At 43.4% G+C, this 27,033-nt stretch overlaps 2 protein-coding genes across 3 annotated transcripts; one reads left to right on the top strand and one right to left on the bottom strand.

Moving 5' to 3' along the window:
* The first annotated feature begins 121 nt into the window (after positions 1 to 121).
* LOC125742004 (somatostatin receptor type 5-like) lies at positions 122 to 11,770 on the top strand. Of its 2 annotated transcripts, XR_007397975.1 has the most exons (3): positions 122 to 696; positions 9,223 to 10,933; positions 11,044 to 11,770. XR_007397975.1 is itself a non-coding variant. In XM_049013582.1 (2 exons), the coding sequence occupies exon 2, from the start codon at positions 9,253 to 9,255 to the stop codon at positions 10,711 to 10,713; it is 1,461 nt and encodes a 486-aa protein (XP_048869539.1). In that variant the 5' UTR covers positions 122 to 696; positions 9,223 to 9,252; the 3' UTR covers positions 10,714 to 11,770. The 2 variants fall into 2 exon arrangements, 1 of the variants encoding a protein (XP_048869539.1); XM_049013582.1 differs by having other exon boundaries at positions 9,223 to 11,770.
* A 7,081-nt stretch (positions 11,771 to 18,851) lies between these two features.
* LOC125742015 (protein CutA homolog) lies at positions 18,852 to 27,002 on the bottom strand. Its single transcript, XM_049013597.1, has 7 exons — positions 26,851 to 27,002; positions 26,186 to 26,251; positions 25,406 to 25,554; positions 24,690 to 24,749; positions 24,555 to 24,600; positions 23,518 to 23,567; positions 18,852 to 23,230 (listed from the first exon to the last, which is right to left on the bottom strand). Exons 1-7 carry the CDS (start codon positions 26,917 to 26,919, stop codon positions 23,131 to 23,133), a joined length of 540 nt encoding a protein of 179 aa, XP_048869554.1. The 5' UTR covers positions 26,920 to 27,002; the 3' UTR covers positions 18,852 to 23,130.
* Positions 27,003 to 27,033: the final 31 nt, after the last annotated feature.

Genomic DNA, 27,033 nt, shown 5'->3' with positions numbered 1-27,033 from the left:
ATGAAGGTATTATTTTCATTGTCTTTCGTGGGCATGCACAATCATTCGGATAATCCACAAAATATATGGATCAATCAGATTTAAAAACTAGTCATATTACAGTACCGATCACACTGCCGTTTTCACTTCGGAATCTTATTACCCGAATTACCCTACTCCATTTTAACTTGCATTTTATTCGTGTATTTTTGCACTAACGCAAATCGTCACCTGGATTAGGCAAACCAAGTTTCATCACGTGGTCGCTTTCCGCAAATGTAAGTAAGCGCGCTGCATATAGGCACGTATGCGCTCACACAGACACAGACACACACACACACCCACGCACATACAGGCGCGTTCACGCACTCTGAGGCGCGCTCACAAGCGGAGCGGATAATTCCGCACCTTGCATTCCACTCCCTGCGCCCGCGCGAGCCACAGAGCAGTTACCTGGTTACGAGTGAAGAATGGTAGTAATACTGAGTCATTTGGCATCCCTAGTACCTGCGGAGTTAGGAGCGCACAACCTTTCCCTTCGTGCCATATTTTAAGGAACAGTACTTTTAAGTGGAATACATTATTATTATTATTATTATTATTATTATTATTATTATTATTATTATTATTATTTATTATAACTATTTTGATATAGTTGATATTCAAGCATTTATACCTGGACTCTTCGGGAGGAAAAACCAAAACATTCCGATAAAGGTAAGTTCAGTTTACAATCTGGTATAATTGTCGGAAGAAATATATCTTTGATAATGTCTGTGACATTGGCGATTGTTTTAGCCACGTGTGCAAATGAACTAATATACATGAAATGTATGTGATATATACGGAAGCTTATGTAACGTATGTAAACGTTTCTCTGTTGTAAAATGTTTACAGGCTACAATACGCCGGCTGTTTATACTTTAGGGTAATACATCCCGGATCTCGGACATTTATTAAACCGAACTAAATATGTATTAAACTAGTCGTGTATTAAATGGTAATGCATAGCATTGTTATACAACGTTAACAACGTGCTATAGTTATTCTGTTACTATTTGTGTAGTTTCCTCTCACGTTTCCAGTGCTTTGAAAGTACTTATTTAATATAGTAATAATGAATTTTGCTAAATTTAAAGTGTACACAAAAAGTACAATTTAATAATTCTAGTTTAGTCACAGTGATATTTTATTGCAAAATGATTCATTATGAAATGAATGTGTTTGTGCGTGCATACAGTTTTATTAACGTAAAAAGCAAATGTTCTGTTCTGATCAACATATCGCTCAGTGTAGGATGCAGTATCCAAAGTTGCAGCTGTGGTTATCATAAGCCTCCTGCCCTGAGATAAATGTTATCTTTGACTGGCCTCTTGGAGGTGTCAGCGCAGCCTCCCCCCAGGTGGAGGCATGGCCAGCTTAATAACTCCTCAGACATGCGAGCAGAGTTGCAGCCGTCCCCCTGCAGAGCACTGAGGATGCATGATTGCCCTCCTCCCCATCAGAGTAGTCGGGAAGGATGACAGACCCGTGTCTGGCTCTGGTGTGAGAAACGGATTTACTGAGCCACCAGAAACATCTGCCTGCTGAAGGCACGCCACGTTTGTTATATAATTTGTTCTCCCTAACCCACATCCAAAGAACCGGGAGCAACTCTCGCATTTTAAATAACTCAGAACTAGCAACTGATTTACCACTTTGTCCACTGACGGAATACCTGTGGAGAAAAGCTAAACGTAGCTGTGGGGCTGCGCTTGCGAGATTCGAACCTACGTCGTTTTTGGTTACCAGTACAAATCCCCAGCCACCTGCTGTTCTTCCGCCCATCATCAACCTGTCTTCATGACTCATATGTATCGGCAACAGCCCACTTCCCCCATAAACTACCCACTTTTTCCTCCATGACCATTTGAATGTGATTATCGGCTAAGGCAGCCGGAGTTGCATAGTGCGCACAGAACCATTAGCATCAACTGGATGGTCCACGTGTGTGAAGATTTGGAAGTATGTTTGGGTGTTGGGGGGACAAACCTATTCCTGGAAGGAATTAAGCCACGAGGCCGGTCACGTCGTAGGGCACAAACTAATGCACTTTAAGCAAGTTTAACACCAGTTCATGCGAACCACATGTCTTTAGTCTATGGAAGGAAATCAGAGTACCTGGAGGAGCCCACGTGAAAATGGGGAGAATGTGTAGTATCCATACCCAAAGCTAGGGGTAGGAATCAAACCCACAGCCCTGGAGGTTTCATATCACCATCATACCCACTGGCTCAGCCTGGCTCCAATTAGTATTAATAACCTTATGGTATTTTGATCTTAGCGTCAGAACACCAACAGCTACAGCAGCACCGGTCACCCTACCGTTTAAACGATTAATACCTTGAGTGAACTTCTGATCTGACAGTTGACCTCTTGATCTGACCGTAAAATTCGAGGACTTATCCACATCATCCACATTAGGGGCTGCATCTGTTCATCAGGATGCTGCCTTCATGGAAGATTAGAGAGCAGGCAGCTGTGGTAAACACTCGCCATGCTTTTCCTGAGCGATTAGCGCCTCTTCACGGCCACGCGACTCTCCGGCTGACAGAAGCGGCATTTCGCTCAATTGAAATTCTGTCCCTTCAGCAGTTTGGGTTTTTGCGTTTCCTGCTGCCGATCCGGGCGGCTCATGCCTTCCTGCCTCTGCTGTATCGACTTGCGATTTGATCCCTTGATTCCCGTCTGATGTTTGACGGTTGTTTTGGGACATCAGTGCACAGAGGTCCTCCCATTTTCCTGAAAGTTTTCCGGCAATTTCCTCAGTGGTCCTCCTGGTGCTGAGCCTCTTCTCTTAATGAGGAAAACGAGGGGCCTGCTAATCTCAGTTACATCATGTGGAGCAACCATATACACATAAGATCTTTTATTTACCTGGATCAAAAACAACAGACTCTATGAAGGATGATCTGAACCAAGGTTATGTTGTAGTTAAGCAGATTTTCTTAGTGCATTTAGTTTCGGAGCTTGAGTCGGGAAAAAACAAGAAATTAATGGCGTGTTCCATTTCAACTCATGTCTTGGGATTTCCTAGTGCCTAGTCGGACATTTCAACTGGAATTCTGACTCGGAAAGTCAGATGAACCTCTATAACACCAGCCTCAGAATTCGAGATGGTTGCTCCATGCATCCTTTGACACAGTAAAAAGCTGTAGTAATTAACTGTTCTTACTTCATGTCTGTGTTTTTTCTTGTGTCTCATTTAATCGGTTGCACACAGAGTACTGCCCAAACCTCTATCTACAGTATGGACGTGTTGCTACAGTGTTTTTAAGTGCAAAATACCTTGCGATGCGTTATCAACCCGTATTGCTAAGAATGGCTAACAATGAACGTGGCTAAAACTGGTACCGCTAATGGCTAACCTGGCTACTTGTTCTGAATGCCGTTAACATCATTCCCAGCTCTGACTTCTGACTTGTGAGGCAAACAGAAAGCAGCACTGGTCAAGGTGAAGACAGGGTGTGGACTGGGAGGATTGGGCCTGTTTTCCAGCCTCCCTGCTGTGATCAAACAGCAGGCAGGGGAGTGATTAATGACACACGGGCAGAACGTGTGGAGCATGGCAAGCAGAGAGGGGAGGGAGAATGGCCACAGACTTCACCAGGTGAGTCTCTGTTTCTACCCCCTGAAGCTGCAAGTGCCGTCAGGGACTGAACAAACATGAGGCTGATTTTTTTGTTTCACAGTAAACACAAACAAATTCCAGGTAGGCAATTGGTAAACAACATAAAGGCCTGAATAGTGGATGAACTTACGAAATCAGATTGGACCTTAATTTCTCCCATTCCGTGGTTCTGAAAAGAGAGCACATTTGGTGCATCCATTTCACTGGACTTTACTCCAGTTCCTCTTCCACTGCTATCTTCACGCCAACAAAATCCAATTGCATTAGACTCTCACTAAATGGACATTCCCTCCAGGAAACTGTGGCTAATGACTAATTGCACACGTCATGTGACTGCAATTTCAGGAGACATGTGACACGCACGAGCTACTCCCCATTGCTTCGAGGGCTCTAGCATTTGTGTCGTTGTGGCCATCAACGACACATTTATGTGATTAACATATCATAGTTTGAGACTGATACTGTATGTTATTGATTTGTGTCATCGTGTTCTTGAAGTTTGGGAACATATTAATAATCCAGGCTTGGCAAATCAGATGCATTTTACAACCTGTGCACCCAATAACAATGGATGTAGCACGTCCTGTTCAGTCACTAGTTACACTCGACCTAAACAGTTTTAATGGCTTAATGGAGTCTTTTGCGCCTTAGAATCATCTAAGCATGATTAAAATCCTTAAGAAATGGTCAATTAAATGACAACCGGTAAGGAAAATTCAAGATACCGACAAAGAAAGAAGTAGTGTGGTACTGAGGACCTTGACTCAGCTCAGCGTTACTGAATTGCATCGCTGCAAGTCATTTTCCAGCAAGCAGACTCCACTCACTCGAGCAACAGCCAACATCTGAGCTTCGGCACACTACACACAGCTGGCCTTACTTTCAGAAATGAAGGTCGTTCATGTTGCCGATCCCCTGCCCCCTCCTCCCTGCCCTCCCCGCATATATTATTTGGGACAAGGCGGGGTGCCGCTTGCTCGAAGGTGATCGCGCGCGGAGAGACGGCTGCCGGAGCCGCGGCTCCGCTGACTGCTAATTGAACAGAACGTCCCATCGAGCTTGTAACACAAAAGCGGCGGCGTGCAGAATTCGGTGCCACGTGCTTCCTGTCGCCCCGAGCGCGGAGTCGCTAAGTGTCCGCACCTGTGCCCGTGTGCGGTTTGCCAGCTGCTCTGCCACAGGAGTGCTCGAATCTCGCACCTCATCCACAGTGCCGCTTATTTTCTCCATGCCCGGCGGCATTTCTTCTTTGCATGCAACAGGAAAAGTGAATCATATGGTTTTTTTTTTTTTCTTCTTAAAACATTTACTCACTTAGCCCAATTGTACGGGGGTGAGGGAGATTACCATATCAAGAGTTTGACTGAGAAACAAAATCCAAACCAATTATGTCTGATTTCCTGATCTGCTAAACTGCAGCGGGCAGGAATGTCGCATGTGTTCCCCTCTCCACTCGCTCGCTAAGGCTCAGGCCTGCACCCACAGGCCAGCCTCTGCTTTTCCTGAATGTTCTGCTGCACGGTGGAGCTCGGCTTCCCCTCTGGGAGCTGATGAAGCTTCACCTTCCCAAAAACTGCCCTGTCATGTCCTGAAGTATCCTATACATTATTTTTTTCCAGAAACAGATGTCAGTTTATTCCAGTAACGCCAGTTAAAATCTCCCTGGAGTTCCTCGAGGGGAGACAGACGGGCCGCGGACTGGGTAGTACTCTTCAGAAGCTGCAGTATGTGGGCAGGACGACCAACTCCTGGGCAATTAGCAGTGAAGAGCTGATGGGGCAGCCGGGCAGCTACATCTGGGCTGCTCACACTTCCACAGAGTGCCTGGGGCGAGGCAGCCAAGGGAGTGCTTGACCACCCATGATAAGCACCTTTTTGTGCTCCCGTTTGGCTCTGTCCTGTCCACAGTTCAGGGTGCGCTAATTAGTCAACGAGCGAGGCCTTGCTTGGCGGTTATATGGGCAAGGAAACAATGGCACTGTCAGCCATGAATCCATCACAGGCTTGCTTCTTACTGGGGAGGCATCTGCTGCTGCTGTTTTCTGTTGGTGACATTGTTTCTCATCCTGTTTGTTCTCCTGCAATCTTCCTTCATCTCGAGCCTCAGCAATTCATACCTGTTGGCACAGTATCACACCTTTGTGACGGTGCTAACAGTGCATCTTTCTACCCTGACTGTATGTGCTACATTCATTGCCTGCACTGCAACTGCACACCACTGCACTCCATTTTTCTTCCCCCATTTCTTTAGATTTCCTCTAAGTCAGTGTTTCCCAACCTGGTCCTCAGGGACCCCCCCCCCCCCTCCCAACGGTCCACGTTTTTGCTCCCTCAACTCCCTGCTTAACAGTCCGCAAAATGACCCCGTGGACTGGATTGCAAAACACTGCTCTAACAACTTCAGGTGCCTCATCAGGTACAAAGGCATGTGGCTACAGTAGGTAAATACCCTGTCTAGGGTGTCCCCTATCTTGTGCTCTCTGCTTCCTGGAGTTACCTCTAAGCTCACAGATACGCTTTCCTGGATAGATGATTGAAAGATTGATTTATATCTTATATGCACTGATTGTGTTCAGACAAAATGAGCATCTACAGCACACTGCACAGTAATAAATAAAAATGGACATAGATAAATGGGCTGTGATGGGCTGGCCCCCCATCCTGGGTTGTTCCCTGCCTCGCGCCCATAGCTTCCGGAATAGGCTCCGGACCCCCCGCCACCCAGAACGATAAGCGGTTTGGAAAATGGATGGATGACTGGATAGATAAATGGGATTGAATTGTATGCCTTTTTCTTTGTTCTTTGAGAATCCGTGTGATGAAAGCACCATAGGAGTGCCACTATTTGCCACACACTGAGTTTTCTACCTCAGTTGCAGGGCCAGTCCAGATCACAACCGAGGTTCCATAAAGCTCTAATTGAAATGTCTACCTAAGGTTTCCAACCAGTAATGAAACTACTTCATCATCATGTTCTGCCTTTGTCATAGCCGCTCTACCCTCAGTACCTACTAAAGCCTTTTTTGTGTGAATATAATAGCAGTTTATGGTTGCTTCTGATGGAGAACAAATTGTAATAAGGCAGCGATTTTCACAGGTGCATGGGAAAATGCTTGGATTGTTCAGCGGGTGACAGGAAGCTGGAGAAATGTACTGCTGATGTAAATAATACAGTTAAACAGTTGGAATGTCCACACAATACTGTATAAAAGAGAGACTTAAGTTTGTAAATGGGGTGTTATTCTGTCGGGCGTTAAGTGTTAAAAACATTGTCTTTCACCAGACATTCATGTTAGATGTAACAAAAAGGTTTGTCTCTCTGCTCCAAGTTCTTGCCCGTCTAGCATGTGGTGATCAGACCCTGTCCCACAAATCACAGGCAAAGGGGGGGTGGGTGGGGGGGGGTCACCCATTCACCGCAGGCCACATGCAAACAAGTGTATCTAAACTGAACTGCACAGAGTTTGGCAGAGAGCCTGGTGCAAACGCAAAGGGAGCATGCAAGCTCACGCGGAGCTGGGTGCCAGTTTGAAGCCCACGATTGCGGAGGTGTGTTTGATTTTTAATAATAATGAAAAAATCTTGTTTCCATTTATAGTACACTACAGACTCCACTGTGCATAACCCACTGTTGTAAGTTTGAGTTTTATTTTGCAAATGCATACATTTCTCACAGAAAATTCCTCTTCATTCCAACAAGAGATACAGACACAGTATATGTGATAAATGTCCTCTCAGCAGAAGTAAATACACTGATTAACAACACAGCTTGTGACTTTTGTGTCTGGGTTGAAAGGGGAGGATAGATTTTTTTTAAATTATTTTTATTGGATTTAAAGGGTGGAAAAAAGGCTAACGGGATCCTTGAATGTGCCCCAGAGTGGTATCAATAGTGTACAGTGAGCAAAACCATCTATCCAGTTGTCTTGCCTCTATTCACCCTTAAGGACTAAACTGAGGATGGACACTGCCTGAGCTGTATCGCTATAGTTACGTTCACTATAGTTACATTCACTATAGTTACATTCACTATAGTTACAACAAAACAACTACTGACCAGCAACAAGAGCAACAAAGACAGGCATCCCCCATTATTTATGCCAAGGCATAAACCGAAGGGTAACCCAAATGTGTGGAGAGTATTGTTGGGTAGGTGGTGTGTGTATGTGTGTGTGTGTGTGTGTGTGAATGGAGCGAAGGCTTAGGTTGTTATAAAGTGTAATCAGGCATAATTGATTAGATGGTGCTGTCGTATTCGGTGTTCCTGCCATTTCTATTGCTGCCGAAAACAGTTGCTTCACCCAGTGTCGCCATGCTCAGTCCCTGCAACTCAAAATTCTGCGTGATGCTGGCAAATTCCTGGCATGTCTGAAAATGACTGTCCCAGATGGTACGATTACGGCCTGATTGCGCTTTCAGTCCAGCCGACCGGCGCTCTGTTCCAAATCAGGCGGCATTATCTAACGATTACTGTAGCAATACGCCCACGCGGTGTACGCGATACCGTTCTGCAGTATTAAAAGGATGCAAACTGAGGCTCGTACACAGACGGCTCCCACACCTGCAGACGGGCCGTGCCCCCCCCCCCCCCCCCCAGTTTGATCCTGGGTGCAAGTGTGTGTGCGTGAACACGAGTTAAAAATGATCCTTCTAATACGAGTGACTCCAGGCTCATTCCAAACGTATGACTCCATCCACAGGAACTGGGAGGCATGAATTTGCAGAGCCCCACTCTCCCCACTGCGGTCAGGCACTCAGCCTTAATGGCAATAGGATGTGAATTATTAGCCATTCTGGTGCGGGCTGAGCGCGGGATCGAGGTGCATCGACATCCACAACAGCGCATTAAAGACTGAAAATAGAGAAGGGAACCAGTCTTTTTTTTTTGTTTTTCTAAATTGCCGTTAGCATGTGAGTGTGAAACCTCAGGTTGCCTGGCATCTCATCCATGGGATTGTAATGAATGATGGATGGATGGATGGATGGATGGATGGATGGATGGATGGATGGAAGGAAGTATATTGATATACTTCAATATACTTCCTCCTACCGGGTTTACAGGGAAATGAAATTCTGAAATAGCTGATCATTCGGAATATATGAATTTTGAAATGGTTATTGAAAAAAGCTGTTACCGTGCAAAGAAAGTGTATTTTTCTCCGTTCAGCCTGAGCTGCAGCAGCAGACGGAGCCGTCAGAATAAATCTCAGTCCATAAGCATCCATGGAAATCTCACCTCCTAGGTGGCAGCAACACCCACAGACAGGGCCCACAAAATGCACCAGTGCGTCCATTTCTCAGATCTCAAATGTCTGTCTAGCGTTTTCTGTCATTTTCCTTTCCATGCCGAACCTTAGTGGATCATTCGAGAGTGACTGGATGTGGTCGTTTGAATAATCAGTAAACAGTTCCGCTGGTCACAAAGACTCTGAAACCATGAAAATTTCTCCATTGATTGTAAATGTATGCAATCATTGATATCAGCTGCACGATTACAAAATGATTAATGACTGAAGAAACACATGACCTTTGTGGTGTGATTCTGACTGATCCCCTTGCCTTTTCCCTTCCAGGACTAATGGGTCATCATTGACGAAGATCCAATGCTTTTCCCCACTACCTCCATGGAGCTTCCCCCAAGATCAGATGTGAACCCAACTCTTCTAGACTTATGGGGGAACAGTACCATCTTTCCCCACTATACCAGCCTCTCCCAGTCTCCAACATTCCTAAATGACACTTTCCTGAATGCTACCAGTGCGGGCGGCGGTTTTGGCCCTAGCGTGGCGGGCATACTCATCCCTCTTATCTACATTACAGTCTGCATCATTGGCCTTGGCGGAAACACCTTGGTCATCCACATCGTCCTGCACTATTCGAAGACTGAGTCTGTCACCAACATCTATATCCTGAACCTCGCCATCGCCGACGAGCTCTTCATGCTGGGCCTGCCCTTCCTGGCTGTCCAGAACGCTCTTCTCACCTGGCCCTTTGGCTCGTTCATGTGCCGCCTGGTGATGACCGTGGATGGAATCAACCAGTTCACCAGCATCTTCTGCCTGACAATGATGAGCATCGACCGCTACCTGGCAGTGGTGCACCCCATCCGCTCGTCCAAATGGCGCAAGCCCCAAGCAGCTAAGGCCGTGAACCTGACGATATGGGTGGTATCCTTCATCGTGGTGCTGCCCGTGGTAATCTTTGCCGATGTTCTTAAGGACACCGGGACTTGCAACATCATTTGGCCCGAGCCCGCAGACATCTGGAAGACGACATTCATCATCTACACGTCCACCGTCGGCTTCTTCGGTCCGCTTCTGGTGATTTCTCTCTGCTATTTGTTTATCGTGGTCAAGGTCCGCAGTGCGGGAAAGAAGGTTCGAGCCACTTCGAGCAAACGCAAAAAATCTGAACGCAAAGTCACCCGAATGGTTATCATTGTGGTTGCAGTGTTTGTGTTTTGTTGGTTGCCATTCTATGCCCTTAACATCATAAACCTGGTGCTGATACTACCAGGGGAATTCAGAGGATTGTACTACTTCGTGGTGGTGCTGTCCTATGCTAATAGCTGTGCCAATCCCATACTATACGGCTTCCTCTCAGACAACTTCAAGCGGGGTTTCCGAAAAGCGCTGTGTCGCTCCTCGCGTAAGGTGGATTGCCGGGAGGAGCTGGGAACAGATCAGTCGCAGCATCCTGGAGAAAGGAGGAGGGCCTTGGAGCGGAGGGACAGCCTGAGAGAAACCACAGCCGTGGACGAGGACGACAGAGAGGAAGCGACCGAGATGACTGAGATCTGTAGGATCACACAGAATGGGAATGGAGGCACACAGCCTGAAAGTGCCAGAATTCCGTTTCTACAGCGGGGTAGAATGGCAGGGACCACCAGGCTGCTCCCCTCAGAGCAAAGGATTAACGAGAGGGAGGCCGAGGATAAAGAGCCCGGCTCTGGGGGTGTCACCGCAATCCCGTTGATGCTCAACGGAACCAAGAACGGTAATTTCAAACCCCTGCCTGAGGAACCGATTGAGAAAAACACAATGCTGGAGATCAGTTATCTGTAACGTGAAAGGAGCTGTTCCTCAATCCACACCAGTATGATATCATATACAATCATTTTCCAAGTAACGTCTTGGATGGATAATTTACCCTGTGCTGGAAAATGACAAATCGATTCAGCAATCAAGTGATCGCTGTCAACTCACCACCTTCAACATGTAATCATGGACAAATGCTCATGTTACTTGGTAATTATTCAGGATTTATCAATAAGTCTATGGACAGGTATGACGTGTTACTTTTTTTTAAATGTATATTGTCTATGCTGTTTTTTGCTGTGAAGAACAAATTATTTATTCATAATGCTAACATGTAGGATGCTTTCATTCCTTCAGCTTCTTGTCTGTGCTGTGGCATATCAAACGAAATGGAAAACACAGGATCATCACATACAGAACATTTTTTTGACTTTGACACTGTCTATTTACTCCGGAACTGGAATCCGACCAGTTTTACTGGAGAAGATCGCAGCTTGTATAGTTAGCAGCCAGACATTTTTAATAACATGTCATCTTTACAGCCCCTGATTTGAAGTGTACTGACCGGACACTTAAGCCAAAAAGGGCAGCTATGTGTGATGGATTGGTTTTTTTTATCTTTTATAAATAGGTATTGTGTATTTAATATTTCATCTGTAGTTTGCCTCTTGATTTCAATGCAAAGGTATAACACCCTTTGCATTGAACAACATTTGACGTGAGTTCAGTTTTGCATGTTGACTGGAAAGACTCAAGTTGACATTTTGGCTTTTTATGGGAATTTATGTAATTGTTCTAATGACTAAATAAATAAAAAAAACTAAGTTAAATCGTTTATTACATATTTATGGCTGAAACATTAAATTATGGACGGACTGTGTCAAGTGCATCTTGGGAAAAAAATAATGTATGGGGACACCAGACTGCAAACAAAACGCTTTCAACGCTGTTTACTGCAAGATCTCCGAAGAACCTATTTTAAAGTGTCCCAGTTACTAGATGGCTCCAAACAGCCTGGAAAATGCTTTAGCGATAAAATAAATGACTGTTTTTCATCATCATCTGGAAAATTCCACTGTACATGTTGACCAGTTTCGGGACTCAATCCTAAGGCGTTTCAGAGTGGCTTCAAAAGGAAGATTAAAAATTATAAATATATTGTGAATTCTTTTGAAAATATGCCAGACTGAGACTGCGAGCCTGCCGTGACATCGTTTACGGCGCGCACGAGCATTTCGGGTTGGGTCAGCACTCAACGCACAGCGTCCGATGATGCAGGGATTTCGCAGCCAAGAACAGGTTTCTTAGACATTTCTGCCTTTTTGAGGAAAAGAGAAGATTGAGCAGACATGAGGCCAAGGTAACTCAAATCCGGGGGCTGTTTAGGTGGAAACAAATGGCAAGAAACTCGGAACCTGCAGATTCAAGGCCGGACGGGGGCACAAGTAAACTGGTAGGGATTGTGGGTTGTGGATTTGCGATAAGCACTAGGGCCAGCGCTACTGGGGACAATGCAGATGGGATGTAGTCAATGTAGATTCAAGGCGACACGAAAGAAATCAAAAATCAATATAAATACACTCAGTCACCTGACTCGCTCTTCCGTGGAGAGTTAGACCCCAGTCACCCCCACCCCACGCACACAAACTCACAGAACAAGAGTAAGTCTAAGCTTGTCAAATAAAATCATTCTATGACTGTTAGGGTGGGTGAAATGCTTAGATTTGCCCTCCGATGCTTTCATCCTGAACGATTTGTGTGCTGCTTGCAGATGCTCACGGACACTGACGGGGAAAATATGGAGACAGACTGTTAGTCCTGCTTCTTTTCTCCCCTTGGCCCGAAACCCATCACTCCTACACTGCGCGGCTGGCTTGGAGCACTGCGCAGTGACGCAGGATTCACTTCCTTTACAGGACCACTGAAATCTGCCACAGAGAGAATGCTGGTGGGGGGGAAATGCTGGCACTAAAAACTTATAGACTGAACTCGTTCTGAAGTTGCATGTTATCACTGCAAATGAGGGCATTGTTCAGAAAAACCGCAGACCACAGTCCAGGAAGGCTGCGTACGCAGTGTTCGAGGAAAGGCGTAAAATGAAGGCAGAGCAGAGGAACAAAGAGTCTGAGGAATAATAAGGAAGAAATGTGGTGGTACAAGAACAATCGAGAATCGTTTTGAACATCGTAAGACATCAAAGGTATACGCATGAGAAAGCTGACCTTTTAGGTGGCAGCTGGGCTTGTCTGATTTTGAGGCAGAACACGGCAGCACAATCAGCTAAAGGGGAGAACCACAGACTAGGCTGGAAGTATGTTACACCATCCCAGTGACTCGATGATTGAACATCTCTGTTTGGAAGGGCAAGTTACCATGTTATCTGCAAGCACCACATGTCCGGTAGGGGAAGCAGCTCTCTGGAGCATGTCCCATGAATCACATGGTGAAAGATCTGGTGAAAGACTGTGTTCCGTGCCAGATTGTATTCATCTGCGTATCTTTAATAGAACAAGTACTGTTTTCAAACAGATACAATTGACATAGGTAGCTGGTAGAAAGATCCGAATACAGTTACTTTAACATGTGCCTGGGTTTTCTTTATAAATTACACACTGCTTGGTGCTTGGCCAATATTATTAATGGTTTTGCCTTAGAGCAAAAATAAATAAATAAACAAACAGCTTTACGAACATTGGAGTTGGAAAAGTAACAATTACGTTTGATTTTTTTTTTTTTCCTGCTGATGGCTGATTCTCCACAAGGTTCAGAGGCAATGTGTACAACCGTGGGAATATATTCTCTTTGTTAGTGGTTCAGTGGAGTGCATAAAAATATTCCAATTACTTCTTCTGATACATAATTTAATTTTGTTTCTTTGCCAACTCATTTTGAAACAACTTTTAGGATTTAGTACAAAGAACTGAAAAATACTAAAATCCAAATGAATTGCACTGACCCTCTGAAATACACTTACACACAATATGCACATAAATATGGATGAAGCTGAATAAGGAGAAAGATGATTGGAACTGATTTTCCTAATTGACTAAAGCAAGGGCTATTGTCTTCTTGATTTAAACATCTTTTAACTAGCTCTTTGAATGAATATACCCAAGAAAACCCAGAATCTTAATAATTTGCCACGATATAATATCCTCCAATTTCTTTCTTATCAATGTTCCATTTGAATGAAACCATTTTTGAATAAAATCATTCTGAATAAAGTCTTTTTTAGTCAGACAAGACCATTCTTTACCAGCATAATAGGATGTAAAGATATCTACACATTATTTAATCACCGATGGCTTTATAACACGTTATTTAATTACAATTAGAAGCATAAAATTGAGTATATGTTACACCTTATTATTCATAAGATAAACTGACGTTATTTAATTCCCATCACCAATATTCCTCAGATGTTCATTATCCAGCCTGGTACCTGCAATGTGACGGCAATATATGGAAAGGAGCTAGACTTCCTCGGTGGGCCTCTTTAATACACAATTCTGGGATTCATACTCCGGTCTGTCCTGGTTACTAAGACTCCTCTCCTTTTTTCCTATATACTACCAAAGCTGCCAAATTTAGCTTGGTGATAAATAACCATAAAGTCCATCTGGGTTTGCATAAAATAAATATCGATAAGGTCAGCTGACAAAGAAATTGAAAAACATTACCGATATGAAAAGCGGTTCCTCCCAGTGACCGATCTGCATTTAGTTTATGAATTATGGGAAATATCAGATCCCATCAAACATTTTAAGTAAGATAGCTGTGATTGAGTCCTACGGGGTGGCAGCTAATCTTTCCGCTCTGCATCTCCTTAGGACCACGGTTGATACCTAAATACCCGGGAAGTTGCAATTCTAGTTCAGAATCATCCATACATCTTCCAACCACTTGCCCAGTACAAGGTAGCAGGCAGTCTGAAGCCAAACCTAGGAAAGCACATCACACAGGAGATGAGACACACACTCACAAAATATAAGCAATGGACCTGCGCTCATTTGCCTACACTAGCTATATAGACATATAGGCAAACAGACCCCAGTCACATAATTCATCTGGTCGGATGTGACCCCCTGACTAGGGAAGTAATTGTTGACAATGTTACACACTGAGTGACTCTGCTGCCCACTGATGCATCAACAAATCAGTCTCGGTCACACGTTGCATTTAATTAGACACATCAACCCCAAGGTTCTAGTTTGTGGTTGACAGATTGCACAGCTTTAGTGTCCACAGCACTACTGCTAGGGGAACCAGAGCTTCCTCAAAGACGTTCATCTGTCAGCAAGTCGCAAGAACCTGAACCGTGTGAGTCACGCCTCAAATAACTGAGTAAGTGACAGTTTCCTTCTGCGGAGTGAGTCAGATGGAGGTGCGGGGAGCAGCGCAGCCGCATCATCTCCTTGGCGTCAGGATCGCACCAGGGTGACAACCACCCCAAAACTCGGGGGGGCGATGAGGTGCAGTCTGGCCGCTGGGTCTGTCTCTGTTTACATCAAGGACTACCATATAGGTGCTAATTTATAACACAACATCTACTTATCTATTACAGTCAAGCACTACAGGAATCCAGAATTTCCCCCTGGGATCAATACAGTTAATCTTAATTTTAATCTTAATCTTACAGGTAAGGTCCAGGCAGTAAGAAATACACAAGAGATCACAGCAGTCACAACAACCAAGAGAATTTGATGATTACCCATATTCTCTAAACGAGTTAATTAAAAAAAACGTTATATGCCAGCGAGATTATGCCAAGGATCGTTCAATGTAGATAAAAGCCAACACTGAAAGACAACTGCCAGATATACAAGCAGGATTCAGGAAAGGTAGAGGAACAAGAACCTTCACTGCTGACACACAATGGATAATCCAAAAAAAACAAAGGGATACCGGAAAGGGAATATAGATGTGTGACACCTCGTGCTATATTTGCCACAACCAAGTCTTCAATAATAGAATGGAATGCTCTCTGAAAGATTGGTGCACCAGAACATCTCATTGTCCTTATAAAGAAGGTTTGGAGAAGAAACCACAGTCAGGACAAAACATGGAGAAGTGGAGGGGTTCCACATTGAAAGGTACTATCACCAGACCTACTTCAGGTGTAAGCAGAACATACAATGAGAGAAGCTGCACTGAAAGAACTGTGTAGACACTGAAGGACCCTATAGAAAAGAGATCTTCAAAGTTACTGACATCTCTAAGGACTTAGATCAGATTTATTCAGAAAATATATATTTCCTGTGATTCGTCATGGATATAGAAGCAGAACAACAAAGAAGAGGGAGGAAGAGTATCGATGCCTTTGAACTTTGGAGCTTGAGGAGGATTCCATGTACTGCAGGACAAACAAACAAGAAGCCTCTGAATAGACTGAAGTTGTTTATTTGGGGCTTATTGCAGGAACACCTAGTGCTTTGGAGAAGACCCACAAATCTTGGAAAAGGTGAAGAAACAGGACAGTTAGCAATTAAACAGACAGACTCAAACATCACAGCAATATGGTCACCAGGTGTGGTCAGGAACAAGTCACCCACTATAACCCCCTACTCCCGGGTAGACTCTGCTATTTTTATTTATTTGGACAGTTTTGTCCAAAGCAATTTACAATTGGGGATCAGAAGGCAGGGTTGGGCAGTGTCCCTTAGGGTTAGGGGCCTTGCTGAGGGGGCCCAACAGTGACATCACTCTGCCAGCCACCTGGTTTGAACTGATGACCTTCTGATGAGTCCGAACCCACAGAGACACATCTTGTACCTGCACTTACCACTCAGGCATTACGCCTGGTAGATGTAATAACTTACCTTCTCATCATATTCTCCTGCTTATGCTTACATATTTCCATGACCTCATGTAAACTCTAGGCAGCTACCTAGCAGAAAAACATCTCTTGCAGCTCCTTGTGAATGTGCTTGGCAAATAAAAGGGATTCTAATGTTCTTGAGAATATTTGTCCTCAGGGTGCTATGCTTTCATGAACACGTTACCCTAACACTTACACGAGTGAGTGGAAGGTCTCCGATTTGAGGCCGGCCTCAGCAGAACGCTCACGTCTGTGGTGGCCTTGAGCGAGGCCCTTAACCCCCCAGCTTCATGGGCCGGCCAGGCATGGCTGCCCTTCACTGCCAAGATCGCTCTCACTTGATCAAAGAAGTATTCAAAATAAATGAAGAAATAGCCCGGGCTTGAGGTGTCGTGGGGTGCGTGTTAGGGTTGCCATCTTTGATTTGTGGAAAACCGGGACACTTAGGCATATATATATTTTTTTTTTTGGGGGGGGGGGGGGTGGGGCAGGATTAATGCATTTTTGCAAATGTACTATTGCTTCTCTCAGATGCATCTGTACTCACTCTGGTCTCCTTTTATCTGCTGCTGTCCCTTTGTACGCTAAATACAGATTTTTGCTTTAAGGAGTGTGCATATACATTGTGTGTGTGTGTATATACATATACCCAGTAGGATAAGCGGTTTGGAAAATGGATGGATGGATATATATACATGCTGAGGGTAATTGGACTTGCTAAATTGCCCGTAGGAGTGTATGTTGTCACGCCCACACAGTCGTAAAGTGATCGGCCGGCTACTTAACCGCAACTCTCCCAGCAGGCAATGCGAAGTATTGTTGCCAATCTTATGATGAGCCTTACTGAGTGTTTTCTCTGTGCTTTGTCCTCCCGTTCCGTCTTGCCTACTGTGTCCTCCCTGCTCACCTACTTGCCTTCGCTGCTCGTTCCCTGCTTCCTCCCCGGATTCCCGTCTCGTCCGTTCGTGCCTGACTGATCTCAACGGTTCCCGACTCTCGCCTGCCCCTCGACCACGATTCAGCGTCTCCCTCTTGGCTTTTGTTCCACCCGATCTGAGAAATAAACCTCCAAGTCTCCGCATTTCGGGGTCTGTCTCCTCCCTGATCGGCCGGCGTAACACATGTGTGCGTGAATGGTGTGTGAGTGTGCCCTGCGATGGACCGGCCCCCCCATCCTGGGTTGTTCCCTGCCTCATGCCCATTGCTTCCGGGATAGGCTCCGGACCCCCCACGACCCAGTAGGATAAGCGGTTTGGAAAATGGATGGATGGATATATATATATATATATATATATATATATATATATATATATATATATATATATATATATATATATATATATATACTTAGAATATAATTTTATATTATAATCTATTATACAACCAAGCCCTAATACATCCCAAGGTATACTTCCTTTAGCAACAAGAACATTATTTTATTTATTATGAAAAATTATACACCTTTTACCTTAATGAATTCGGACAGCCTAACACACATTCTCACCTATCTCCCGTGTGTATTTCTCATCCCCTTTCGCTGCCTGCAGAAGTCCCTGCTGTCCCTCGATGGACACTTTAAACTCCAAGCATGATAAAGTTTAATCTAACTTGATGTTCCGCTTTGACCAAAAGTTGCAAAGGGTAGATTTTGCGTTTGCTTAATACAACGCGGTGCTGCGTCGTTTCTGTATCATTTCCAGTGCTGCTTTTCCTTCCCATTTAACTGAATTTTTAGCTGTACACAAAACACGAGTGCCGGAGAACGGGGGCGGGGGTATTCCACAATGCAGTCCTTTTTTTATTAGCTAAAAAACTAATTTAAGCCAAATGTAAGGATAGTCCAATAGGAAGGTCGCTTACCTCTCCTCCTATTGGACAGTTTTAAAGTTTGGCTTAAATTATCCAGTTTACTAGGAAATTCTGCATTGTGGGGAAAAACCATAAGTCCATCCATCCATCCATTTTCCAAACCGCTTATCCTACTGGGTCGCGGGAGGTCCGGAGCCTATCCCGGAAGCAATGGGCAGGAGGAAGAGAACAACCCAGGATGGGGGGGCCAGCAAAACCCCAAGTCTCCTTGGCTAATCCGTTCAGAAAAGTTTTCTCTTTTCTAACGTTACCTCTAGCCAGCAATGTAAGCTACGGCGGGGTCGTGAATGGCGATGCGCGCAGCAGAGCTACAGCCGGCGCTGCTGATAAATAATAATCTAAATGAATAATCTGTGTCTGCTGCTAATCAAATAAAAGTATATATATGGCCGATCGTCGCTGTGTTTTAGCCGTTTTTAACTGCGTACGGACACAGGATTGAATATATACACACAACCAGGAAGAAAAGTAAGAGCGCTAAAAGGAAACAAAGCGAGGTTTTATTTGCAAAATTCTAAACTAGATGTATTCTTGTCCCGGGAAAGAATGTTGCTCAAAAAAAGAGGACGATCTCAGGAAAACTGGGACAGGTGGCAACCCTAGTGCATGTATATGACACCCCCACTGAAAAAAAAATATATTAAAAGCATCGCCTTGCAGATACACTGAATATCACCCAACCAGAAACATGCTAATGGTTGATAAATTCGTTTAGATGATGATCATTACAAAGAAACCTCAGCAATAATGTCATTACTGCTGCAGCTTTTACATTCCGGAGACCAAACTCGACACCCCCAATGGGCTTCCCCGAGGGGAGGAGGTCATTTCCACTAAAAGTGAAAAGGAGTAGCAGTGAGCGGGCACCATAAGCAGGTGTCTTGTCGGGCGACATTAAAACGTTACTCCCTGTTTCTCAATGCCGCCCAGCTGATAATGAGCAGCACAGAGGCTCCGGCCCTGAATTTGCAAACAGGAGGCCCTGGTGGTCAAGTGATTGTTTGACGAGAGACAGGCACCGCGCCAGGCATCTGCGTGACTGATAACTCATCGTGCACTCAGACGAAATGTAGAGATAATCACCGAAACAAAAGTCACTACGAGAAAAGAAAACAGACTGAAAAACACCGTCAAAAGACAACTTTGAATAATGATTTTTTTTAGTGAACACGTTGAAGCTATTCAAAAATCATTCCACTATAGCAACATGACTTGGCACATAAACTGGGTAATTATAACTGATGGTGTGCCAATTTACCCCCAAAACTGTGCTATGGAGACCCTGGGGGGGGGGGGGGGGGTCAGTCATTAGAAATATGAAAACAGGGAAAGCCTCTGGAATGCAAAAACTGGAGCAGAAATTAACTTTTTCCTAAGATGCGTACGTCACGACCATCTTCCGGATTAACTATTTAAGCCAATATGTTCTATAAATATTTATTAAAAGGAATAACACATTGTAACAGTTTTTATTACGTATTATGTATTTATTATGTATTATGAATGTTTCATGAAGCTCTTGTTCATAATGCACTATAGATACCTCTATAATTGACTTAATGCTTATCCCGACTATTATAATGCGTTATGAAGCTTCATTGGAGCTTATGAAGAATTAAAATAAGCACCATAATACAGTATGGCTGTTAATAGAACATGTAATGCATTGTTAATTCTTATTTTTTGACCATTATAATGCTTTATGAAAGTATCTATATTGCATCATACATGAGAGTTTCAAGTAAAATATCACCAGAATCGCTGATTAAAATCAATTAAAGCCCATCAAAAGAAAAAAAAAACACACTCCGTGTTTCTGGGGCTTCTGACCTCCCATATTGTCTTTGACGTCTATCCTAGAGAGAGTGTCCAACCAGCATGAACGTAAATGTCACAAAGATGAGTAAAAGAGCTCGGGCAGACCGTCCATATCCAGGCAGCAGACGGACACGTCATGCCGCGCGTGTGATGTGCACATGGAGACGCGCGTGCGTGCCGACACGTGCTCCGGTGTCCGTTCCATCTGCGACGTCAAGCTCGGGAGGGGGGGTGAGTCATGTTGCTAAGAGACTGCTGGTCGGGAAGGCAAGGGAAGATGAGAATGTTGTGTGGTGTCATTAGAGAGCAAGTGGGAGTTGGAGAAGCAAGTACAAGTGGGAATGGACGATTCTATTCAATGGATCATAGATCTAATAAAAATGCACTATATATATGCCCCCCCCCCCCCCCCGAAGTAATGATATGGTTTTGGTCAAAGCTTAATTTTTGCATCAAGACAGATCTTGAGGCTTGCGTTAAAATGTTTAACGTACAGTAACACACCCTAATCAAAGAGGAGATAAGAACGATCTAGTCTGATAAAGCAATCCTACGAAATAGACCTAATTCTCACAGTGGCTCAGTGAACAGCACTGCGGCCTCACATCTCCAGGGCTATAGATGTAATTCCCGCGTATCTCCCTGATTTTACATAAATTGCCCATAGCGTGTGTGTGCTGCAGTGAGCTGACACCCCCTTTGTGGCCTCCCCTCTCCTGTGCCCTGTTACCACGTCTTTGCTTCCAATTATACTGCAGTATATCTTGTACAAGAAATTGGCGTCAAGTACCTTGCTCAAGGGTATAACTCTTGTTGTCCCAATAGCTGCATATTTTTAAGTTATCTCTAAACTTTTGGACTAGTTTGTTCCCATAGGAACATAAGATTGACGGTGGTGTCTCTATTTGGGGGGAAGAAAATGTTTCATACTCAATCATGCTTCTGGGGCTAATTGGCTTTTGTGCGCTTCACAAATACTCTGACACAATACTGCCACACATATGGGGCATCGCAGTTAACACTTTTATCCAATGCAGGTTATGGTTTTACCAAATTAATGCCCTCTTCAGGAGCAAATAAGGTGGAGTGACGTCTCAAAGCAAACGACACACATCTACAGCCAGGGTGGAGACTCGAACCCTGATTTGTGTCATTTCCTCTAGGTTCTTTGGTTTACCTCCACGCTTCAGAAACATGCTAAGGTGAACTGGAGATGCCGAATTGCATGTGCCATGCGATGGGTTGACGCCCCATCCTAGGTCATTCCCTGCCCTGCCTGTATAGGTTCTGGAATAGGCCACAAATAGACGGATGAATGAATTTCTAAAGCCACAATCGTGCTTTAAATTGACAATCTATCGAGTCTGAATCTTTAACTGTTATGCTACTTAGTTCTGACAGTCAATGCTAATGAATGGAGGAAATGCTGCGTATGGTGTAGAAAGATCTCATCTGGAGTCTGAACAGTCCTCTCCTGGACAGCATGGGCGAAGTACGTTGTCATCTCAAGGTGATTTTGAGACAGATATTTCCCAAATAGTTATGAATCCATGGTTTTGAGTAGGGGCGACATCACCTGTATAAACTGTGTGGAAAACACTTGACAGCTGGATGGCACATACTGATTTGTGTTTCGGTTTTTACTGCCTGGTTGTTTATAACATCCCCAATTCGCTTAAAATTATCAAATAAATTTACATTTCTAATCAAACATCAGCGTGTTTTGTGTGACGACTGACCTGCCAGAATAATGGTAATGTAATCCAGGGACAGATTTACCCACTTGGGACGTTAAAATAGTACGGTTGGGATTTAGTAGATACGCAGTGAAAAGTTAGCGCTAGAAAGGCGTTAACGCAGTTAAGTTCGTCAGTGGCCATACTGCACATGCATGTGTAGGTGTTTCCTTTCAAAGCGCAATATTTGGGAGAGGAGAGTTCTTAAATGAATCATGCGACGTGATGTACTACGCTGTAGGCAATTTACTGAGCATTACGTCATTATTTAAGGCCAGAAAAAGCTTTTTTACGCTGTCATTGGTAGATTGGTTCGGTCGTTATTTACTAACTGCGTCTGTGTTAATAAAGTAGCGCATTTTTAGTAGATCACCCGCGTAACTTCCGACTCAGATTGGCGCTGTTTCTTTGATTGCGTCCTCCTGCTAATTTGCCCTGTTTAGTAAATCTGGCCTCAAAATTTCTAGACTTTTAATAAATTCATATGAATGTAAAAGAAACATTTGTTTTCAACTGCATCATACCATTTTTTGTGGATACTAAAGTCCTATCGTTATATTATAAAACCCCAAAGGTAATCTCAAAAGTTAAATCAAATGAATGGGGAAATATTTTATGAGCATAAAACATTTATTATTATTTTAATAATTCTCTCAACAGTAGTTATGGCTGACGTGTTCTTCGGAATCATCTAGACCTCTATGCAGTACTAAGGAGAGAGAAATCGCCGGGCACACTAATAACACTTAATTAATACGGCATGTTTAAACAGAATGATTTGCACCCAGTGTTGTATAATTCAGATAAACAAGGTTGAAATAAGGCAGCGAAGAGCTTCCCTCAGCATAGCGAGGAGCGCCGCACAGCGGGGAAATGTCTCCATCTAGCGGCGAACGTGCAACATGAAATTATTCAGATACCTCACGTTGCCAGTAAACGTATGACGCTTTCTAAAGTCTGATAGAAACACCACAGAAATAGACTCCCGTGTGATGGCTCATATATATGACAGTCTTTAAGGACATTTTTTTTTGCACAATTTTATTTCCATTTCAATACAAACAGAACAAAATAGGTTTGTGAAATACTTATATGAATTCTTTCGGACTGATTCTTTCTTTCCATCTATTGCTGCATATGGATTCGGTGCCTTTTGGAAGATGGTAGCAGCCAGGGAAGGGGTGTTTTTGGCGAGAGGTGCATTTATTCTGGCACAGTCTCACCCAGCCACTTTAGGTAAGGTGGGTTTCCCTGCTCAATGGGCAGGCTGATCACCTCCGCGACCTCATACGGGTGGTTCGACCTACAGTCAAAAGCAGCCACCATATCAGCCTCATTGGCGGCATTCAGTCTGCGTGATTCTCAGCAGCCAGGCAGGAAGGAAGCACACGCTATATTGTACATAAATAACAGCATGTTAAGATCTTGTTTATTTACACACCCGCAGCGGGAGGTAAAAACTGAAGAGCGACTCAATTTCAAGGGGAGATCTGAGCACATCTAAAATAAATCTAAAATGAATAATTCATAAGCATTAAGTGTTCAACTGTGCATACTTAACCCATAAGGAGATAACTATTTTCTACTTACCTTACATATTCCGCCAGGGCTGAAACTTTTGAACTTCTGGTTTTAATCATCTGGCATGGATTAAAATCAAACCACAATACCACAAAGTCAGTAATTCACTACGGAGGCTACATGTATAAAGTATTTTTAACATTTCAGGTCAAAAACTTTACTGAACTCAACTATGCTGAAAAGACTAATATATTACAACCATATTCACTTGGGCTTTTAACGTACTACTAATCTATGTTACAATGTCAGTTAATCAAACATTTATAGACTGAGATTAAAAGTTATTAATAGATATTACATTCCACAAGTCTGTAACAAGCATTTCAAATCAAATTAACAGTAAATTATTTAGCCATTACTGTTTTGCTGTTGGGGACAATATGTCCATTTCTTGGTTAATACACCAACTACAACAAGGAATCTCCAAAGGTTAGCCAATGCAACTCGTAGAAGCTGTGTGTGTCTGTGTGTGTGTGTGTCTGCATGCACGCGGCCTGTGTGACGGAACATATTACTCCTGTGACCATCTTTACAATTATCTGCCACAGTAGTCCTGCTGTAGCTTTCTACCAGACAGGATAACCTTCATGTAATGTTGGAAAGACACGCTATACAAAAAAAAATTGTTGTTGTTGTTCATTCAAAGCCTACATTGATAAGTCCTGGTCGCCCAACACCTTGACAGCAATTCGTGGTTTTTTCCTCCTCAGACCTCTCTTAGTAGGAATTCACCATGGCTGACCATAAACACCGCGTTTGCCGTTACGGAGATGATCTGACCATAATAATTCCGCCTATGTCAGAATCACTTAGATCTTTACCCCTGTCCATTTCTGCATTCAACATGTCGACTACCCAATGTTAGCTTGACATGTAATATATCTCAGAGCTTGACACATTTATTAGTCAGCATTATTCGCATGAAGTGGGGGTGGTCGCAAAGTTTTGGCTCATCGGTGTTTTTAGACACACAGACATTCACGCGTAGAAATTTTAACAAGCTCTTCACGAGGTGAGCAATGCAAGCCAGGAACAAAGACACTCACCAGCAAGACTTCACTGTCCTCCTCAATCTTGCCCTGCCACTCATACCTGGAAGATAACAGGCAGAGCTGAGCCTTTAGGTTGCCGGCCTGCGGCGGATGTACACGCCACAGCGCGTTCGTGCAGTTCACACTTACACGGATGTGATCTTGGGCACAATGTTGACACAGGCTGCTAGCTTCTTCTCCACCATCCCTCTGTGGAGACGGCATCACACCATCACACCAGGGAAGGAATCACGTTTACATATCAGGTTTGCCTAAAGCAACCAGTATTTTAGTGAATCAATTCCGGATAATCATCTTCCTCAAGGTTACTATAATGAGCGGCCCTCTTGACACATGAGCAAACAAGCTTCAGGTCTATCTACTGCCTCTTTCCGCTTCTGCTTTACGTATAATACTTAACCATCATTTCGTGCGGCCTCTTCTGTTTTCTGCTCGGCACATATGGCGCAGACCTCATACTCAACGGGTAGTAACTAGACATCTGATTTCGACAGGATTCAGAAAAAGAAGCTACTCCATTCTGTCTCTAAGGACTAACTGGGATTTTTGGTTTCTGCCACCCTATCACGATTTAAGACGCCTTATTTTTGAAAACGTTTTCTTTTCATTAATTGTTCCCAGATTTCATTACTCCATTTAGTCGGTCAGAAACCCCCACCTGTAAATCCCAATTTAAAGTGAACTATTTTAACGTGTTACCGAAAATTCACAATAAAAGACGAACTGTTGACGAAAAGGTGAAAGGTTCTTCAGAAACCCGTTTCATAATAACTGTTTATAATTGAACTCATTGTTTTAAGAATGTATCAACAGCCGGATATCGTTGAGAGGTTTGATACTGTTACCTGGCCAGATCTTTGGCCACCTGCTCATTAGGACAGGTGACAAAAGCAGCTGAATGTGTGCCAGAAGAATATGTTTCCGACGCCATTGAGAATGCTCGCAGTCCCACAGTTCTCAGCAGTGGGAGCATCAATGCACCCAACACTACTGTCTGGATGTGCGATGGAGACAGAAATGATGATCACAATTGATTCACAGCCTTCGTTAAAACCCCAACTGAAAATGTCAAGCTACCCAAACACACTTGTAAAGCAGGCAAGGGAAGACATTATTTGCTTTTTAACTGGACGCCCGAACGTCTACAACACAGATGCTTTAACCTAGAAAATAGCTTACAGTTTGCACTGTTTACATTTGCATAACATTATACCTAATGAAGAGATTCAATTAAATTTTTTATGTGAATTAAACAATGCACAAAGACACAATCAGCGCATCTTGAGCTTAAGTTGCTACTTATGAGATACTGAAAAATTACTGTAGAAATCTAAATAGTGTGCAGTTCAAGTTACAATAAGATGACCAGAGTGAATTTAGCTCTAATTTCCATTTGTTACTGTAAGATCTGGGTGCGTCTGTAATAAATGAGGGAGAACATTCTCTCCTGAAGTCGTACATTATGAATCTGAGGTCCTACGTAGTTAGACACCCACGTAAACCTGGGTCAGTATACACCAGCTCAGCCTACACATACAGGCAACATTGCATGCACTGTAATTCCATACATTTCCTCGAAAAGCTTTTGCCTTTCTCAGTCTGGGTACTTGTTTATAGCAACTTACCACAAAGACGGTTCTTAAGTTTGTGTTTTTCAGTCCCTCTACACTGTTGAGTCCAAAGCGCATTGCCTATATAGAGAACACTATTATTAATATTACAGATGGTACGTGTGTGAGTAACATTCCATGCAAGGTGCATGTGTCATGGTGGTTGCTCTTCGGCGACATGGGGTTAAATTATAATTCTATTAATAAGAAAATAAGAGCATGGATAAGTTTATTACTGCGAAGGCAATCAATATTTTAAAAAAAATAGTACCTAATTGTTCTGATACATGACGCAAGACTGAAATCAATATTTGTTTTCAAATTTATTTTGAGGCACGATAATGGAAACCTGGAGGACATTAAACGGCATTTCTATAAGCATCTTAACTATATCAAAGGACTTCAATAATAACAGTTAACAGTTTCGTTTGAGCAGTTGTAAACGCTGCATAAAAGCTTAATGTTAAACAAGGGGGTGTGGGCTGGGCTGGCGCCTGCTGAATGTGTCAGGCAGCTGCCCATAGTGTTGCTACGTTAGTTTAACCGGAATATCTGTTGGTGCAAAACTAATAACACCAAATTAAAAAATATGGGGGTATAGCAAACGAGTAAAATAGCAATAACAACAATGCATACGCAAAAACAGCAAACAGAATGAAGCGGCAACAATAACAGTTTACCGTCCACTCTTCTCGTTTGTGCAGAAATTTCAGCCTGTTTCCTGCCGTAAAGCGTATTGTTTGCGACATGTGGTTTATTTGCTAATTTTTTGCATATATTTTTTGAAACAACATTGGCCTTACGTTTCCACAAATTATATTTTTATTTATGATCATAGAATATATCCATAATATATTTAATTA

The sequence above is a fragment of the Brienomyrus brachyistius genome, chromosome 5 (assembly GCF_023856365.1).
Source record: "Brienomyrus brachyistius isolate T26 chromosome 5, BBRACH_0.4, whole genome shotgun sequence".
NCBI classification, from domain to species: domain Eukaryota; kingdom Metazoa; phylum Chordata; class Actinopteri; order Osteoglossiformes; family Mormyridae; genus Brienomyrus; species Brienomyrus brachyistius.
The sequence above is the reverse complement of the archived record's forward strand: the minus strand, read 5'-3'. Positions and strand labels throughout refer to the sequence as shown.